General features: G+C 38.6%; 1 protein-coding gene and 2 pseudogenes across 1 annotated transcript; all 3 read right to left on the reverse strand.

Moving 5' to 3' along the window:
- Positions 1–5,068: 5,068 nt before the first annotated feature.
- Positions 5,069–7,268, reverse strand: LOC125220636 (laccase-14-like). The gene is made up of 6 exons (XM_048122791.2): positions 7,182–7,268; positions 6,945–7,096; positions 6,635–6,879; positions 6,436–6,564; positions 5,438–6,358; positions 5,069–5,281 (listed from the first exon to the last, which is right to left on the reverse strand). The coding sequence occupies exons 1-6, from the start codon at positions 7,266–7,268 to the stop codon at positions 5,079–5,081; spliced, it is 1,737 nt and encodes a 578-aa protein (XP_047978748.1). The 3' UTR covers positions 5,069–5,078.
- A 2,016-nt stretch (positions 7,269–9,284) lies between these two features.
- Positions 9,285–12,582, reverse strand: LOC148933859 (laccase-15-like; annotated as a pseudogene).
- Positions 12,583–13,358: 776 nt separating this feature from the next.
- Positions 13,359–15,103, reverse strand: LOC148933860 (uncharacterized; annotated as a pseudogene).
- Between the last annotated feature and the right edge of the window lie 4,526 nt (positions 15,104–19,629).

The raw sequence follows: 19,629 nt of genomic DNA on the forward strand, positions 1-19,629 counted from the left end.
CTATTGAGCTTTTAGTAGTTGTAAGTTGATATTGAATACATCATTTTATATAAGTTTGATTGTCAAATAAATTATAGCGTCACTTGACTTTTTATCCGTTGCTCAAACAAAAACACGTGACTACCCGTTTCCATATGTACTACTCCTAATAATTACTAAATTGATAAGATATACTTAGGTTTTTTAAAAATAACCACTCTTTCCATTTTAATATGTTCTTTAAATATAACAATTTTCAAATTTTCTATTTTAGGAAATCTTTACACCCCTATATATCAATTTATTTACTACTTATACCACTACAATTAACAACTTAAAGTGGACCTTACGATCCACTAGCATTAATTCCATTATTTTTTTCTCTCCCTCTCTCTTGATTTACCAATTTTTCTCACCCTCTCTTACTTTACCAAATTGTGCATTAAAACCCGTGCCGTTCAAACCTTCCTATTTTTAAAAAATGGAGGGAGTATTAAAGGCCAACCTTTATGAAGAGTGGAATAATTATTTTGCAGTTAGTTTCGTTTTAGAGAATTTAGGGTTTAGTAAAATTCGACTAATAGTTAGGTAATTTTTGTAAGTTGTTTGTATTCTAGGTTATGTTAATGTATTCGTGACATTGTCAAATGCCAATAATCCTTAATCATATGCTAAACTACAATTAGTTATCACACGAATAATTTGATTTATAATTCTAAAATTAAATTTAGAAAACAAAGAATGGGAGTAGTAATTTATATATGTACGGATATGGTCATTGTTGGTACCGTGGGACATGGATATTGATGAATTCCAGGGATCATTACTATTGTTAATAAATTAGTAAAATAAAATCTTAAAAAATTGTAGTAAATAGGAGTATAATATATATCGTCGTTGGAGAGTTGGAGTAATAATGTGATTAACGTGGATCATATGATCAGTAGACCGACCAAGCTTTAGTTACCCACTTGGAAGTGTAAGGCTGAAGATCTTTTAGCAAAAATGAGGTATATATTTTTGGAACTTAGAATGCACAAATTATTGTTTAGCAAAGTGAAAAATTGCTCCAATAATTTCATCTCACATTATTCTTTTGATGAGATTCTTTTTCAATTTCTAGTGCATTAACCTATCTTGGTTGTTCTTCAAAATTAAAGAACTAGCTACTCCTAGTATTTACTACAAATAGACATATACATACGGTTTGTTTGTTTTTTGTTTTTTTTTGATAGACTAAAATGCTCAAGCCAAAAAAAAAGTCCAGCAACAACCAAAGCAAAAAAACCAAACAAAACAAGAGCTAAGCACCACAAAAGGAAAAAAAAACTACCAAACAAAGATGTCCCTGAAAATGCACTCCACACAGCACACCCTAAAAAGAGGAAAGAGCAGCATACAAGCAGAGAGAAGGCAAGGAAAACGAACCGTAACACATGCCCAAGACAAGCCCAAAAAAGGAAGCAAACACCTCTTTGCATCTCCAGTGGTCATAATGATTTGAAGTTTCATCCATGCAATCAGTCAAGAGACCTCTTTTTAGGGAAGTTCCAGCACCAGCCCTTTGCTCGGGTATCTTGGAGTCTTCCATCCTCTGATGTCACCAAAATTTTCTATTGCTTGCATCGGGGAAAATGGGAAATTCGGGCACCATCCTTTCACCCATATGCCTAAGCGCCAAAAAAGTCGTCTCTTTACGAATTCCCAGTTAGGCTTGAAAGCTTGAAAGATAATCTTATTCCCAAATGGACCATGTGATGACGTAGAACATGTAGATCCATAATTGCTTGTCAAAGTTTTTGAAAGGATTACCGAACTAAGAGAGAAGACACATCCTTGTATGCTTGGGGAGGCAGAGAGACAGGTTCCACTGATTGCAACAAAAATACCAAAATCTAATGGATATCTTGCAACTAAAAAAGAGGTGATGTTGAAGGTGAAACCACCGAAGAACAATCTGAGTCCTATTATTTTTCCATTTGTAGTATCTTGTAATGCATTTCCTTCTTCTTAATTAACCTGTCGGTGGAAGAAAAAGTTCTTTTCTCAAATTCATCAAGAAAGGAAGAAAACAACATCAAAGCTAGATCCCATTCTCTAATTTTATATCTAAATTTATTAGGACTACAACTAAATGGTTGAACAATATGATATTTTCATTCATAGTATTATCTGCTCAGTATTCAAATCGGAACAATGTTTTCTTTTAAAGAACTTATTCAAACCAAAGTGTCTTCCGCAATTTATGCAGTTCACTCACAAACAAAATACTACTAATGTGAAATACAAAAAAAACAGGAGTGGCATTTCAAAATGGGGGTATTTCATGTCAATGAAACTTTTCATAATGATACAGTAGTTTAATACTCTATGAATCGTAATTCATCAAATGAAATTATTCAATTATTCAAGATAATTTTATACTACTATTAATTAATAGTAATATTAAATAAAATAATATGACGTGAAGGTGGATTTGTTGACGTGTGATAATGTCAACCATTCACTTCTCTTCTTTTTTTTATGGGTAAATAATTTTTAATTTAAAGACTGCGCCACAGAGGACTCAAACCTGAAACCTTTGACCTCAAGCATTAACCTAACTATCGCTTGGCCAATTCACGCATCCAAATCTACCAACCATTCAGTTCTAAAATCATGTTTGGAATTATGCAAAGTTGGCAAATATTAAAATTGATACCCTTGTCGGATTAAAAAATGAAAGTCCACTAGCTGATGGCCGAATATCATTTCGTTAATTGACAATTTTCACAATAATTGAAACGATAGTTTTAACTTTGTCACTGCAATGGTTATAGAACACGTGGTGGGTGAAAAGTGGAGCATAAACAATTAAATTTATGTGATTTTTTTTTAAGTAATTGTTGACATATATGTATCTCAATTAACCGTATCTCATTTATTTTATTAGGTTTCATTTTATAAAAGTATTGTTTATAAAAATATTTTCAAATTATTTTGACACACATACAAATTGATATTTAACCATGATAAATTTGACAATTCTATTTTTTAGCTTAATCATGGACTCACCCAATTAACTAGTGGAGTACAGAGACGGAGGGTGGGGTTCAAATATTCTATGGGGTTCAAATTTGAATCCGACTCCACGGATACTATTTTATGGTTCCGTTATTGGTGGAGTATATTATCGAAAGTCTCTGATTTAAAATTTGCGATTTAGGGCTCGTTTGATAAGAAAGATGAGAAAGGGGCCGACGGTCGGCCCCCATTGTGAGTATGTTGCCGAGATCGGAGATGGACTAATTAGATTGGAGATGGCATAATTTATTTTTTTTTATCTAATTAATTAATAATTTGTCACATATTTGGGATTAATCAAAATTTATTTCATACTCCTATATTATAATATTTTTGCATTTTAATTTGATAACATATTAAATGAAATAAGCAGTTTTATTGTTGGAGTTATGCTTATGTAAAAATAAGGAATTACTCCCTTCGTCTGCGATTAGGAGTCCCGGTCACTTTTGCACACCTATTTTATAAAAATGATAAAAAATAGTTAAAGTGTAGAAATTGTAAAGTAAAAGATAGAATAATGTTGAGAAGACTCTTGTCAACATTATTCTCTCTCTTACTTTTCCATTTCTCCACTTTAACTATTTTTTATTATTTTTATAAAATGGGTGCGCAAAAGTGACCGGGACTCCTAATCGCGGACGGAGGGAGTAATACTTATTTAGATTTCGAAGTTTGGCCAATTACTGATCATAGCAACATTTGAACAAGTTTCACATTCTTCCATCTTTGACATAGGAGTACAATTAAATTATTAGTAAGTAGATCATAACAACTCAAAGTTAATACTATCAATTTTATTAGTACTCAAACGCAAACTCTAAATATTGTACAAACTCATACTATGATCTGAACTAATAGATTATATCATCAGATAAGAAAATAATATCAATAAAAAATGTCAACATAATAATGTAGACATCAAAAATTTAAAATTTTACAATGTATTAATATTGTGTTGAGAAGTTTGGAATTTATATAATATACTAATTATATAGTAATATACAAGATTGCAATAGTTGTATCTCTCTAATTCTATAAAATCAAATTAATTAATACCCCCTCCGTCCCAGATAATTCGACGTAGTATTCCATTTCGGGTCGTCCCACATAATTTGTCCCACTTCACTTTTACCTTTTTTGGTAGTGGACCTCATTTTCCACTAACTCATTCCTACTTACACTTTATTATAAAAATAATACTTTAAAAGTAGGACCCACATCCCACCAACTTTTTCAACTCACTTTCCATTAGATTTCTTAAAATCCATGTCGGGTCAAAGTGACCCGAATTATCCGGGACAGAGGGAGTATTGTTTAGTGGTATGCCACGAGCACGTGCCCGGTACGTGTTCCGTGTCAATTTTGAAATGCTACTCTTCATTTTCCCCCTCATTTATTTTTTAATTGTCTTTCTTTTTTTTTTTTTTTTTTTTTTTTTTTTCTGTCGGAAGATAATTACGTTATGAAATAGGGTTATTTCCTAATAATTAAATTAGTGTCGTAGTAACTTTTTTGTTTTGGAAGGTAGTTACTCGCTACTTACTTGAGGCCTTCTTTTAGATGCTCTTTAAAAAGTAAATACGCAGTGGGTTATAATTTTTCGATCTTTCAACATTTTGTACAACCTTTGTTTTTTTTTTTATAATATGCTTTATCATCTCCCACTCGTGTCCTATCTCTCCATCACTAAGGGACTAGAAAATATCATTTCAATTATGTGAATGTATTGGCCTAGTGATAGTATGGTTAATGTTGGAGATTTGGAAGCTAAAAGTATCGATTCGATTTTATCGTGACACGGCCTTTTCGATTTTATCGTGACACAGCCTTTTTATTAGTCATTTATCAATGATATAAAATGATCGTTTCAATCCTCTCTATTTAACCAATTTGCTTCAATGCAATCAGTTAATAGACTTCCATTTTCACATCCCAATGAGAAAGAGTACATTATTCAATTGTTGGAGAAGGCTGTGCTAGGCTTATATTAAGAACACGCAAGTAAAACATTGTACATATAATAAATGAAAAGTTCATTCAACCTCACCTCTCTTCTTCCCTAGTATGGCACCAAATACAAGAGGAGTAGGAGACGAGACTTGTCCACCGCAACTTGGCATATCCGCCGGCGGCGGCAACATCTTCTCATCGGCTCGTTCCCCATCCTTAACGATGAACACCACCTTCATTCCCCAACTCAAATGACGCTCGAAATGGCAGTGCATGAACCAAACTCCTAAAACATCCAATGCAATATTATTACTTAAAATATTTTTAACTGTTACATACCAAACCGGAGAACTTGTAACAATGGCCAACAACATAATAGTAACACCAATCACTATAAACCCACTTTCATAGAATGCATGCAGAATAAGTTTAATTCACTTACCTGGATTGTTGGCCTTAAATCTGATAGCGGTCCATCCGTTTCTAGGCACTGCGATGTTTTGCATCAACGGCGGGTCGACAAGATTATACTTGGGTGGATCCCTTGTCGGATCGAAATCCCCAAGCCCGGATCCAACAACGTAGAAGCTGTATCCGTGCAAATGCATGGGATGATCAACGCTTTTGGCGAGGTTGGTCGCCTGAAACACCACTTCCATCGCGGTGCCATACTCCACAACAATAACAGCCCTTCCGAGCTCTGAAGCAGACTCATTCTTTGGCACGCTAACTTCAGTGTAGTTGAAAGCCCGAGCCGGATACTCCGGGAAGCCAGTATCGTAAACCCCCCCGATCCCTCTGTAGTACGCCTCCACCACGTTCATGTCCATGGGCAGCAGCGTCGTCAAATTGTTCATGCTAGCCATCAGCCTAGTGGTCCCCACACACGAACTTTTCGTGCATGGGGACAAATTGATTGACAGGGTGAAGAACAATCTCTTCTTCACCCTGTCAGGAATACTTGTAGCAACGCTACTTCTGAGCATGCTAGTGAAATGAAAGGACGATACAGTGTCGCTGTATTCGGGAAAAGACGGAAGCAGAGGTGGAGACGGGGTGTAGTTCCCGACATACTGGATGATCCCAGTGGTCGGGGTGCTCACGTATTTGCCCCCGACCACGTATATCCGCGCGGCCATGTAGTAATGGCCGGGCGGCTGGTTCGCTTCTAGAAGCAAATCAATGGTTTGGCCCGGGGATATCGCGACGTAATCCGTCCGCAGCGGCTTCGTATAAGCGCCGTCGGTGCCGACGATGGTGAAGCTGTGGTTTGCGATTTTGAAGAACATGATGTTGTCCATCACCGCGTTAATTAATCGGAACAAGTACGTCCTTCCAAACTCCACACTCAATTTGTATGTATCTGCTCACATTATAATTTTTTTTTTATGTAATTTTGGTGATTTAATTAAATAATAATACTATTGAAAAAAAATCCACCTTGTGTTGAGCATGGATACAGGTCTCCAGGTTGGCCATTGATGAGGAAAGCATCAGAAACTAGAGGCTCTCCTCCACCACCTAGAAAATCCTCCATCACCTTTTGAACATCACCTTTCCACCACTCTCCTGCGATAATTTTAGTGAAAGTGTTTACAGATGAAATGTGACAATAAAAAGAGAATTGAAACCAGCATACCAATTAAGATGGGAACATGGGCATGAGGCTTAGGGAAGGGATACGACTCCCTCCTCGGCGGTAGAATGACGAGAGCGCCGTGCACAGAATTCCGAGACCAGTCGCTATGAGCGTGCCACCACAAAGTGCCTTCCTCATCAGAGAGGATGATCCGTTGCTTAAACTTCATGCCGGGTTGAATTGGGCACTGTGTCACATAATTGGTCCCATCCGACCACGGATATCTCGGCATTTTTACTCCATGCCTATATTTACAATGCACTATTTCACCACCATTACCATATATATGAAAATTGTAGGAAAATTTTACCAATGGATGGTTATATTTTGATCGGAATGATTAGCAATATCGACTGTGACAAGATCTCCCCTCCGGGCATATATGGTTGGTCCCGGGAACTGCCCATTTACGGTGAGCATTGTCTTTTGGGTGCATAGCCTAGTGTGATCAGAATTTACCACCTAAAACAAGTTCAAATTTAGACCGACTTTTTTCTAATGGAATAATAAGAAAAAAGAAATACAACCATTATATTTATATACTTACTTGAAATCTTAAGCTTCTAACTGATGCATTAACTTGGATTATGCATCCGAGCACGACACCAAAGAAGCACAGAATGATAACCTTCATATCTAAAAATTTATTTTGATCTTTTAGTAGTTGTAAGTTGATATTGGTTCCATCATTTTATACTATAAGTTTGATTGCATGATATAAATAACGTCTCTTGACATTAATTTTTTCAGTTGCTCATACAGAATCACGTGAGTCACGCTAGCTGTCTGCATTATGCACTAATAATTACCAAAGTTGATAATATATAATAAAGCCAAACATTAAGAAGAATGGGGCACGATTTTCCTAATAATATTATATTACTACAATATTCTAGTAGATCTAAACAAAGTTATTTTATTCGAACATTTTAATACTTAATTTGTGGTAGCAAGATTGATTTCGTAATCTGGCATCCTCTTTCCGTCTCACTTAAGATAGACATGTTTTCCTTTTTAGTTTGTCCAAACTGAGATAACACATTTCCTTTTTTTGAAATATTCTATCTTCAATTAATACATCCAACCATCTATTCTCTCTCCAATTAAACACATTAGCCAATAACTCATAATATCATGTGCCGGCCAAGAAATATGTCATATTAGTCGGGATGGTGGGAGTAATTGCAAAAACAACAGGGTGAAAAGACCAAGAAGATATTGGTAGGAAAAATGTTACTCCCTCCAAACCACAATAAGAGTCACACTTTTCTATTTTGGTTTGTTCTACAATAAGAGTCACACTACATTTTTACCATAAATGGTAAGTAGGTCTCACATTCTACTAACTCACTTCACTCACATTTTATTATAAAACTAATATAAAAAAGTGGGTCTCACATTCCACTAACTTTTCCAATCCACTATATTTTACATTTCTTAAAATCCATGCCCATAATAAGAGTCACTCTTATTGTGGAACGGATGGAGTACTGTATATTGGCGAAGCTGGAAAGAGTCACGGTTGCGCAATGACTTGAATTGGCACGAGACTTGCGAAGCAAGAGAAGTGCTGATGCATGGATTTTGTCCATCGGAAATCGATTGAGTAGCGAAAACATCATATTATTAATGTTCTTCAGATTTTATGTTAATTTCCCTAATATAAATAGTGGGATAATTATTTTGAAATTAGTTTGGTTCTAGAGAAACTAGGGTTTCTAATAGTTCGGTCATTTTTGTAATGTGTTTTGTAGTAGATTTTATGTTAATGTATTGGTGATATTGCCAAATGCCAAGAATCCTGATATGCTAAAACTACAATTAGTTATCATACAAATAATTTGATTTATAACTTTTGAAAACAAAGAATTGTATTTAATATATGTACGGAGATGGTCATCTTCGTACCGGTTGGACATAGATGAAGAGTAGAGAGCATTACTATTGGTAATTAATTAAATTAAGTACAATCTTAAAGAATTGTAAAAGGGAAGAAATGGACTTAGTGTAACCTCGTACCAGTAAACATTACTTTAAATTAATTACTCCCTTCATCCCCAATTAAGAGTCACACTTCATTTTTATCATAAATAGTAAGTAGGTCTCACATTCCACTAACTCAATTCACTCACATTTTATTGTAAAACCAATATAAAAAATGGGTCCCACATTCCACTAACTTTTTCAACCAACTTTTCTTTACATTTCTTAAAACCCGTGCCCGGTCAAAGTGTGACTTCTAATGGGGGACGAAGGGAGTAATTAGTAATTATTGTCTTAATGTGATCAATGTCGAATCTATATCAGTTAGAAAATTCAACTCATTTTTTAAGTGCATGGATGCAGCCGAGCGGTTTGATACGGTTCCTTTTTAAGCAAATCATCCATGTAATATTTAATAATAATAGTACTACTAAATTATTAAAGTGGCATTACATGATTATTATAATCGTTGCACAAGCAAGAAACATTATTTTAATGAAATATTTATAATCGTTGTAACAATGACCACTAACATAATAATAACACCAATCACTATAAACCCCAGTTTCTTAGAATGCATGCAGAATAAGTTTAATTCACTTACCTGGATTGTTGGCCTTAAATCTGATAGCGGTCCATCCGTTTATAGGCACTGCGATGTTTTGCATCAACGGCGGGTCGACAAGTTATACTTGGGCGGATCCCTGATCGGATCGAAATCCCCAAGCCCGGATCCAACAATGTAGAAGCTGTATCCGTGCAAATGCATGGGATGATCAACGCTTTTGGCGAGGTTGGTCGCCTGAAACACCACTTCCACCGCGGTGCCACACTCCACAACACTAACAGATCCTCCGAGCTCGGACGCAGACTCAATCATTGGCACGCTAACTTCAGTGTAGTTGAAAGCCCGAGCCGGATACTCCAGGAAGCCAGTCTCGTAAACCCCCCGGATCCCTTTGTAGTACGCCTCCAGCACGTTCATGTCCATGGGCAACAGCGTCGTCAAATTGTTCATGCTCGCCATCAGCCTGGTCGTCCCCACGCACGAACTTTTCGTGCATGGGGATAGATTGATTGACAGGGTGAAGAACAGTCTCTTCTTCACCCTGTCAGGGACACTTGTAGCAAGAGTACTACTTCTGAGCATGCTAGTGAAATGGAAGGCCGACACGGTGTCGCTGTACTCGGGAAAAGACGGAAGCAGAGGCGGGGACGGGGTCTAGTTCCCAATGTACTGGATGATCCCAGTGGTCGGGGTGCTCACGTATTTGCCCCCCGACCACGTATATCCGCGTGGCCATGTAGTAATGGCCGGGCGGCTGGTTCGCTTCTAGAAGCAAATCAATGGTTTGGCCCAGGGATATCGCCACGTAATCCGTCCGCAGCAGATTCGTGTAGGCGCCGTTGGTTCCGACCACGGTGATGCTGTGGTTGGCGATTTTGAAGAACATGATGTTGTCCATCACCGCGTTAATTAATCGGAGCAAGTAGGTATTTCCAAACTCCACACTCAATTTGTATGTATCTGCTCACATTATAAATTTTTTTTATGTAATTTTCATGATTTAATAAAATAATACTAATACTATTGAAAAATCCAACTTGTGTTGAGCATGGATACAAGTCTCTGGGTTGGCCATTGACGAGGAAAGCATCAGAAACTAGAGGCTCTCTTCCACCAACTAGAAAATCCTCCTCATTTTTTGCACATCACCTTTCCACCACTCTCCCGCAATAGTTTTAGTGAAAGTGCTTACAAATGAAACAACACGTGGCAATAAAAAGAGAACTGAAACCACTATACACCAATTAAGATGGGGACATGAGCATGAGGCTTAGGGAAGGGATACGACTCAAGAGTACGGGGCTAGTGTAGCAATTAGTAAGCAAGAGTATCGTATCCGCAAGTGTACGGGGCTAGTGTAGCAATTAGTAAGCAAGAGTATCGTATCCCACAGAGACAAGATTGTATCAACTCAAGTACCACGAACAAATTTCGATTACTATCTAGACAATCCAAGAGAAATGGTTTTGTTCTTACAAGTAATAAGCATATAACAATGAAAAATAAATTAAAAGTGACAAGAGGAAATAAACACAAGTGAAAAGATACCACAAAGAGAAGAGTAGAGTTTTGGATCCAACTACAATGGAATTGTCTTGTGATTGATTCAATAACTTCGATTACCCATTTTATGTCTATAGGATTACTAGGAAAGTCGCTAGTCTAGGTTGAGCCCCCTCGCGAGTGTACTCACCCCGTTGATTAACCCTTAATATTAAAGTCTCTCTCTAATATGTTTAGATTAACTCCATAGAACAAAAGACCCAAGCCCTCACTAAAGTTCCTCTCTCTCGAGTGTAGATTATCAAAGTGATGCTCACTCTTTTATCTTTTATCAAACCTAGATAGGTATCTCTCGATTACAACTATAAAGGTAAACAAACTCAATTGGTAGCTAAGCAATTGAATTGAAAAGGCACAAGAATGAACAAAGGAATCACAAGAGCTAAGCAATCAAAAGAAGTCCTTGAATTAATCACAAACATCCATTGTAGTCTTCACCAAAATTCCACAATAAAATTAGCTACTCATGTTCTTTATGAAAACCAAAACAATGGATTCAATCAAATACATAAAAGAAAGCAAATAGATACTCCTGTGGAACGATTCTATGGATTAGAGACTCCAATCTCTCGATTTGTAGTCTTAAATCTTCAAATCTCTCTTCAAAGTGTTCTTGGGGAAGTGTGGAATGTGTTGGAGACGGTAGAATCTTGAATTATGAAACCTAGGCGTTCTTCCTTTTAATCCCCCATAAAAAATCGTGTTTTTGGCAAGAAAATACGCCAAAACAACGTACCCGGCCGGGTAGAATTTTAAAGAGTAAAATCATCACCCGGCCGGGTGATGATTTTCGACCATTTTCTGACCTTTTCAGCGCAAAAACACAGTACCCCGGCCGGGTGGTTAATTCACCCGGCCGCGTGTAATTTTCTAGACAGCACAGTGTTCGTAAAACGGTCATAACTTCTTCTACGGAACTCCGATTGAGGTGTGCGAGATACCCACGCGAAGATCTTTCGAAGACGAAGAGATTGATATGCATTAGGGGCTGATTGGACTTCAAAATCTGCAGTTAATATTGTCTCAAACCATGGCTGCTACACATTCTTAACAAAATGGTCAAATACCAAAATAATAGAGAAGTAATCATAATCATATCCGATAATAGACGAAATGTGATTAAAACCATGCAAGATTACTCTCTAAAACCAAGCAAAATCCAAGAATGTCAACTCTCCCAAACTTAAATAATTGCTAGTCCTCGAGCAATGAACAAAAAGAACTAAAAGAAGACTTGGATTTAAAGGGGTTTAGACATCATCATTGCTTCAAAGAGTATGGAATACAAGAGCATATCAAAATACAAATTATATCAAGTCAAGCCGTCGAGTGCACTTTTACTACTAACTTGTATATCACCTTGGATTCATGCTTCTCTCAAGATATGTGTGTGTGTATCTCATTCTCAAAAGTGTATGTATAGAATTAATACTCTCAAATCAAAATACAAGTAGTGTTTACCATAGGCTTGCTCCAAATCAAACATCTCACCTACTAGAATGTGAATGTGAATCTAAAATCAGAAAGGACTTTATTAAGGTTGTAATGTGGCTCTTTGGATGGTAGGGAACATTTTGGCTAAAGTGGCTAAAAAGTAAGAGATGCCCAAGTACTCGCATATTACAAATCCCAACAAAAGACCATTTCCCATAACAAATCTCAGAAAAGTAAGACTTTGTCGAACTTCTTCCTCCCATCCGGTCCCCACTTATTGAAATTCCCAAGCAAAAACTCCTCTAGACTTCGTCTAGCTTATACCTCCAAATTTTTTTCTTTTTCTCTCTTTTTATATATGTATTTTTTTCTCTAGACTTCGTCTAGCTTATACCTCCATTTTTTTAAGCAACGCCAACCCCCTATATGTGCTTCCAAATTTGTAGATTGACACTTTTGAGAGTGAACTTAACAAATCAATAACATTGGAGAAATTTTTAGGCTAAGACGGTTAACTAGGGATAGAAATATAGCACTTGTGAAGGGATGAACAGAGATAGCCTAACGTCATTTCCTAAACTCACATTCACTATGTAGACTTAATATGATCGGGAGCAAGTTCTAGAAACAACAACAAGTAAATGATAAAATCACACTGAAATGAATGTTTGGCTCAAATCTCACTCGGGTAATAGCATGAATCAAGGCAAACAAGCAATTCGTTACTTATGCACCTATTACTCAAACTCTTAAATCAAAGACCATGATAGCTTAAAAGATATGGATGATGTTTTTATCATTAACAACTAGTCTTTACCCCAAGAAACCAAAATTCAAACAATTTCAATTTCAACAACCCAAAACCAATACAACTCACGGAGGTTTAAAGCAAAGAAAATCTACCATAAAACATAAATAAAAGCAACAAAAGACAACTAATCAATCTAAAACAAAAATAAAACAGCAAAGCATCTCATAAGGCTCACTATCCACCATATCATCCCCCCAAACATATTCAAGGCTATGCACAGAATAAGTTTAAAAAGTTGGTGGAGAAGTGAGAATTATATGATAGACAAACTAAAACGGAAACAATCTAGAAGTTACCTACTATGGGTTGCCTCCCATATAGAGCAACTTTTTATCGTCGTATGCTTGACGTCTTGAAAGCTCCATCTACTTGTTTTCCAACCTCACACGAATAATATCATCGGGGCCCGTCTTTGCTTTAGCGGCCAAATAGAGCTTGTATAACCGCTTCTTCCACCAATTGGGCTTTGCATCTTCATCCTCCTTAGCTTTCTCATATGCAACATTCATCACCTTGCATTCTTCTACCTCCACTATCTTTGATTCCTCTATCTCGTGGCGTTTCATCTTGTCCAACATAGAGAGGATGACCGTCTTATTTCCATGCCTAAGGGTGAGTTCTCCCTTAGTGACATCAATTAAAGCTTTCCCGGTTGCAAGGAATGGTCTTCCAAGGATGAGAGGAACATTTGGGTCCTCCTTCATGTCCAAAACAACAAAGTCCACGGGGAAAATAAAATCATTCACCCTAACTAAGACATTCTCGAGGACTCAATTGGGGAACTTGACGGATTTATCCGCCATTTGAAGGGTGATGGTAGTCGGCTTCAAGACACCAAATTTCAACTTCCAAAAGAAGCTTAGGGGCATGAGATTTATGCTTGCCCCCAAATCACACAAGGCCTTAGTTTGCCTATCATTCCCGATCACACAAGAGATGTTGAAGCTCCCCGGATCCTTCATCTTTGCCGACATCTTTTGTTGGATGATTGCACTACAATTCTCGGTCAAGCTCACGGTTTCATAATCAACCAACTTCTTCTTCTTGGACATAATCTCTTTCAAGAACTTGAGGTAGCCGGACATTTGTTGGAGAGCCTCAATGAGAGGTATGTTGAGGTGCACCCTCTTGAAGATCTCAAGAAATTTCACAAACTTTTCATCTAACTTCTTCTTTTGCACCACTTGAGGGAAAGGAATTTTAACTTCCTTTGGCTTGGGTAGAACAATTGTCTAGGGTTGAACCTCGGATAGCATATTAGGTGACTCCGCCTCTATCTCCTCTTCTTCTGGCACTTCCTTAGCTTCCACTTCCTTTTCAACCGTGTCTCTGGCATAGAAGGACCCTCATAGTCTCTGCCACTCCTAAGATGAATCACCTTACAATCTTTGGGGTTCACAATTGGTTGCCCTGGAAATTGGCCGGGAGTATGTAATTTGCTCACAGATTGAGCTATCTGACTCATTTGATTGTCAAGACTCTTCATGTGGGTGCTTAAGTCTTGCACCTCTGTCTCTACCTGTTTCAGCCTCTTACCGGAGTTGGCCATACACTCCCCGGTTTGCTTCATAAACGCCATCAAGACATCTCCAAGCTCATTCTTCTTCGTCTCAATGACTTGACCATTCGATACTTGGAATCCCTGTGGTGGCTGCAGGGCGTTGTTAGGATTCCCATAGGACAAGTTGGGATGTGTCCGGTTCCCAAAGTTGTTGAAGTTACCACCCCCTTGATTCTGGCGGTAGTTGTTGAAATTCCTGTTGTTGCCGCCTTGATGCACATAATTTACATCTTCACATTCGAGCCCAGTTGGCTCTGTTCCCATAAAGCCTAGCTTGCTTGTCAAGAAGTCCAGCTGCTTGGACATCATGTCCATCCTGTCAACGTCCGATGTGGAAGCTACGCTGTAGGTCTTGCTTCTCTCATTCTTCCATCCCTCATCGTTGGCGGCTACCCTTTCAATCACTTCTAGAGACTCTTCTTCTCCCAACCTAAGGAGTGACCCCCCTGCGCTCATATTCAATTCGCGCACTGCCTCTGGAGTGGCTCCTCTGTAGAAAGTTATGACTTGTTGTCCCGGGCTTAAACCGTGGTTGGGGCATCTCTTCATCAGATATTTAAATCTCTTCCATGCCTCTTGAATATTCTCCTGAGGCTGCATCGCGTAGGAGATGACTTCTGCTTGTCGCTTTAGTGCCTCGCTGGGTAGGTAATATTTCTCCAAGAAAAGCTCAACCATTGCATCCCAGGTTGCGACCGAGTTGGGGTCCATATTATCATACCAATCTCTGGCATCGTCCTTTAAAGAGAAGGGAAATCGTCTGAGGCGAATCTGATCATCTGAGACTCCGTTAGCCTTCACCGTGTTGCTGATCTGAATGAACTTGATCAAGTGCTTGTTGGCATCTTCCGAACCTGTTCCACCAAATGCATATGTTCTTCTGCCCTGTTTATCAACTCCGGCTTCAATTCAAAGTTGTTGGCTGCAATTCCCCCATTGTTGATCGGAGGGTTAGCCACTCGTCTATATGCAAACAAATTCTGCATGGGTGCTGGTCTCACATTCTGTGCATCTAAACGCCTTTGCATATTGGCCGTTTGCTGAAGAAGATGATGGACACCGGGATCGGGATGCTCCACATTGTTGTTCTCCTCATTGTTCTCATTGTTGTTTTTAAAATTGTTGTTCTCCTCGTCCGCCATTAGGATTGGAGACCGCGGCTCGTACTGTACGGGAGATGGAAGTGGAGATGGCCTGGGTGACGGAGTTCCCTGGATAGGAGATGGTAGACGCCTATGACCGGGTGAAGATACTGTTAGAGTTTGTATACTAGAAATCACCTTTCGAGTGATTGAATACTGTTAAAACTCTTATTTTATTTTCCAAATGAATAAACAGATAATTTTTGTCATAATGTTGTTATATTTTACATTTAATGGATGTTAATTGCATATTTAAATGTATAAGTAATTTAACAAAGTCTAAGTCTTTGTTTTAGTAGACCGGTTGTGGGCGTCGTCCACCCTAAGGTAACACGGTCAGTTCTAAACAAAGAAAAAAAATTATTTCACAACTTAGATAGGCTTAGACTACCTATCGTGAAAGGTTGCAATGTCAGTCCGATTATTTCTAAGCCTTACTGAAATAAGATGAGGCTTTATGCTATCTACTGAATGGATCTAACAGCGAGACAGTCTTTATGCTATCTACTGAAAGACGAGGTCTCGTAAATTATTTCTCAATCAATGTACGTTAGCATTGAGCATACGGTATTGATTATGCACTACTTTGACTTACTAAATGGTGCGGGTTTTTCGTAACCCAATAAGCCTGGTATATTGGGTAGTGGTGATTAGTATCTAGCGGTGCTAGGATTGCTATTATGTTGAATCGTGCGCGAGGTGAGTCTCGTTTGATAACATCCTCAAGAGAAGCTTGAAATAAGGTTTTATTATTCGGAACCTAGCTAGTTGGAGTTTAATTACTCTATGAATAATAAATAAGATTTTCTTGCTGAGTCCTCTCTTGGAATAAATAAGATATTAATTAATTAAGTCCATAGCAGACAATAATTAATTAATGGATGTTTCTATCTTAAGTGCGGGAAATAAATATAAAGTATTGGAAACCCGAAGTACTTGTAATTTCGGATTTGGATGGGGAGTGCAGTATTACTTCTGTAGTGGCTGCTCGTAATATTCCAATTTTAAGCTTATATTAAATTGGGTTTAATTTAATTAGTAAAAAGCTAATTGGAGGAGCCCATATCCAAAGCCTTCCATAGATCCCTGTCTGGGCCCAATATGTGACTTATTATAAATAGGAGAATAAAGGAGACAGAAAATATACTTGATTTTCTCTCAAAATTTTCGGCCCTCTATATTCCTAGTAGAGGTCGAATTTTTCTCCTCCGTGGGAAAGGATTTCTGTCTTCTCTATTTAAGTCCTAGTGCGCTGGTGAGATCAGCCCACCCTGATATCAGTTCACAGTCCGGGAACCAGTCAGAAGATCCGTGGTTTTGTACTAAAGATCTTCACGAGGAGAAGGCGCTAGCTATCTTCGATTCTTTGGAGAATCATCAAGGTATAATGGCTAAACCCTAGAACAACATGTTTTAGATTTCATTTAATTTAAAGCATGTGATTATTTGAGTTATGAGCATGATACGTGAGATGATTACGCGAATAGAATTTGTCTAAATAATCCGCTAAATAGATCTGATTATTATGTAATTGATTTATGCATGCGCTTCCGCTGCCAACCCCTTCAATTGGTATCAGAGCCAGTCTTTGGCTCTGATTATTTGGATTTAAATAGATCTGAGACGAATCGCGCGACACGCGATCCAATTAGGGTTGTCGAGCGAGTGGGAGCGAGGGAGGTGATCGGCCGGCGACACGCAGACGAGGGTGGCCTCGTGCGCGCCGCCGGCGAGACCGCTGGTCCCTGAATGCGTCGGAATTCGCGCCGATTGAGTGGGAGTATAGCTGCGATCACGCGGCGACGTGAACACGAGCGTGGGCTCGTCCACGCCGCCGGCGAGACCGCGACGCTCATCTCCCTGGACCATTCGACTATCGACGATGGTGGTCGACGGTGGAAGCCGCAGCTCGTCCGAGAGCAGCGGCGGTTCTGCCAGGCCAGAACCCTAACCCTAGGCAAAACCCTAACCCTAGTCTAAACCCTAACCGAGCGTTGCTGAGCAGGAGCTACGCCGCCGTGAGTGGTGGCGGCTCGTTCATGCGAGTCTGCGGGTGAAAGATGGGCAAGTCGGCGGTGCAGCGTGGCGGTCGTCGCGCGCTGGGCGACTTCGGGCAAGGGAGACGCGGCGCGTTCGCGCTGCGGCGGGGAAACGGAAGCAGTCGCGCCCTGCGCGAGCTGCCGGCGGAGGCTGGTCGGCGAAATCGCTGTTCCGGCGAGAAGATCTCCGGCGGGACTTCATCGACGTGGGTCGTGCGAACCTCGATCACGAGATAACGATGGAATCTTTATTTTATTGATTATTTAATTCCTAAATTAATAGAAATCTTTAAAATACTATTATTTAATTGAAATAAAATATTATGGGAAGATTTCCCTAGATTTTAGGAATATTTTGATTATTTTCTAAATCTATGAATATTTTATATCCTAGATGATATAGATAAGAATAATTAAATAGTTTCCTAAATTATATTATATATCTAGAATCCTAATTAGGATAGATATGTAAGATTTCATTAAATAATAAAATATATTCTCTTCCCAATCTTAATAAGGAATTAATTTAAGATTATTTATTCATGTCCGTAAAAGATATAAATAATTAATTATTTTAGATAAATCTTATAGAAGACATGAATATGGATTAATCTTTAGTAATTAATATATTATCCTTTAATAAGATGTTTAAAAGATTATAAAAGATTTAATTATCCAGTCAATTAAATACCAACAGAATTTAATTAAGCCTTTAATCTGCACTAAGGCTAAGGATAATTAATGAAAAACCATAACTTAAATATCTAAGCGATAATTACGAACTATGTTTGTATATGGTCTCCATCGATTGGTCCACAACTTATGAAGCTGATTTCTAATATTATCGCCACCCATGCTGTGGGGACAATAATCCTAAGAAATTACCAGTTTCAGAAGTTCAAACAGAATTTACGAGATAGCTTGGTCTTGTTATCAACGCACGAGCATTGTTATGGGAGTGTGTTGTAGAAACGAGATTCTGTAATGCTAAATCTGATGGTCGTGCTTAGGCAACATTTGGCGGCCATGCCGTGCTGCGGTCTCTGGACTATTCGTCGGTGTTGTGACCAGTAAAAATGTTAAGATTTTAATGCGTATTGACCTCTGCTTGAGGGTACAAAATTTTAATTTTACAGTTGTGAGAATTTGAAAAGTTTTATGGTTTAACCTACTCAATTTCTTCACATATGTTTATGACAAATAGTAAATAATTTTGTTTTGCAGTGCAACCTAAATCGTCAACATGTTTGTGCTCACTACTCCTCGGCCCCCAGTGCCGGCGGCTAACGCCGCGCAGGCAGCGCGAGATGCCCATAAACGGTGGCACAAGGCGAATGAGATGGCTAAGTGTTATATGTTGGCCTCCATGTCAACAGTGCTTAGACATCAGCATGCCGCCATGGCAACTGCCACCGAGATTATGGAAAATCTCACGAATCTCTTTGGTACTCAGAATCGAACGGCTAAGTCTCAAGCCTTTCGGAGTATCATGTGCAAGACTATGAAGGAAGGCTCTTCTGTGAGGGATCATGTCCTCGAGATGATGAGCCATCTCAATCAAATTGAAGTATTGGGAGGCGTCATTGATGCCGAGTCCCAAGTTACTATTATCCTTCAGAGTCTGCCCCCTAGCTTCCAACAGTTGAAGCTCAACTTTGAGATGAACAAAAGGAATTACACCTTGGCTGAGTTGTTGACTGAACTTCAGTCGGCGGAAGATCTCATGAACCAAGCTAAGGCTGCGATGGTTAGTTCGTCACATCGTTCCTCTGGCCCTAGGCCTGGCGCAGGAAAGAAGAAAGTGACAAACCAGGTTGCACCTAAAGATGCTAAGGGAAAGAAAAGGAGGAGGTCGGGAAAGAAGCAAACCAGAAAGTGTTTCAAGTGTGGAGAG

This window comes from Salvia hispanica, chromosome 1 (assembly GCF_029641045.1).
Source record: "Salvia hispanica isolate PSC_SH4W2 chromosome 1, Shi_PSC_v1, whole genome shotgun sequence".
NCBI classification, from domain to species: domain Eukaryota; kingdom Viridiplantae; phylum Streptophyta; class Magnoliopsida; order Lamiales; family Lamiaceae; genus Salvia; species Salvia hispanica.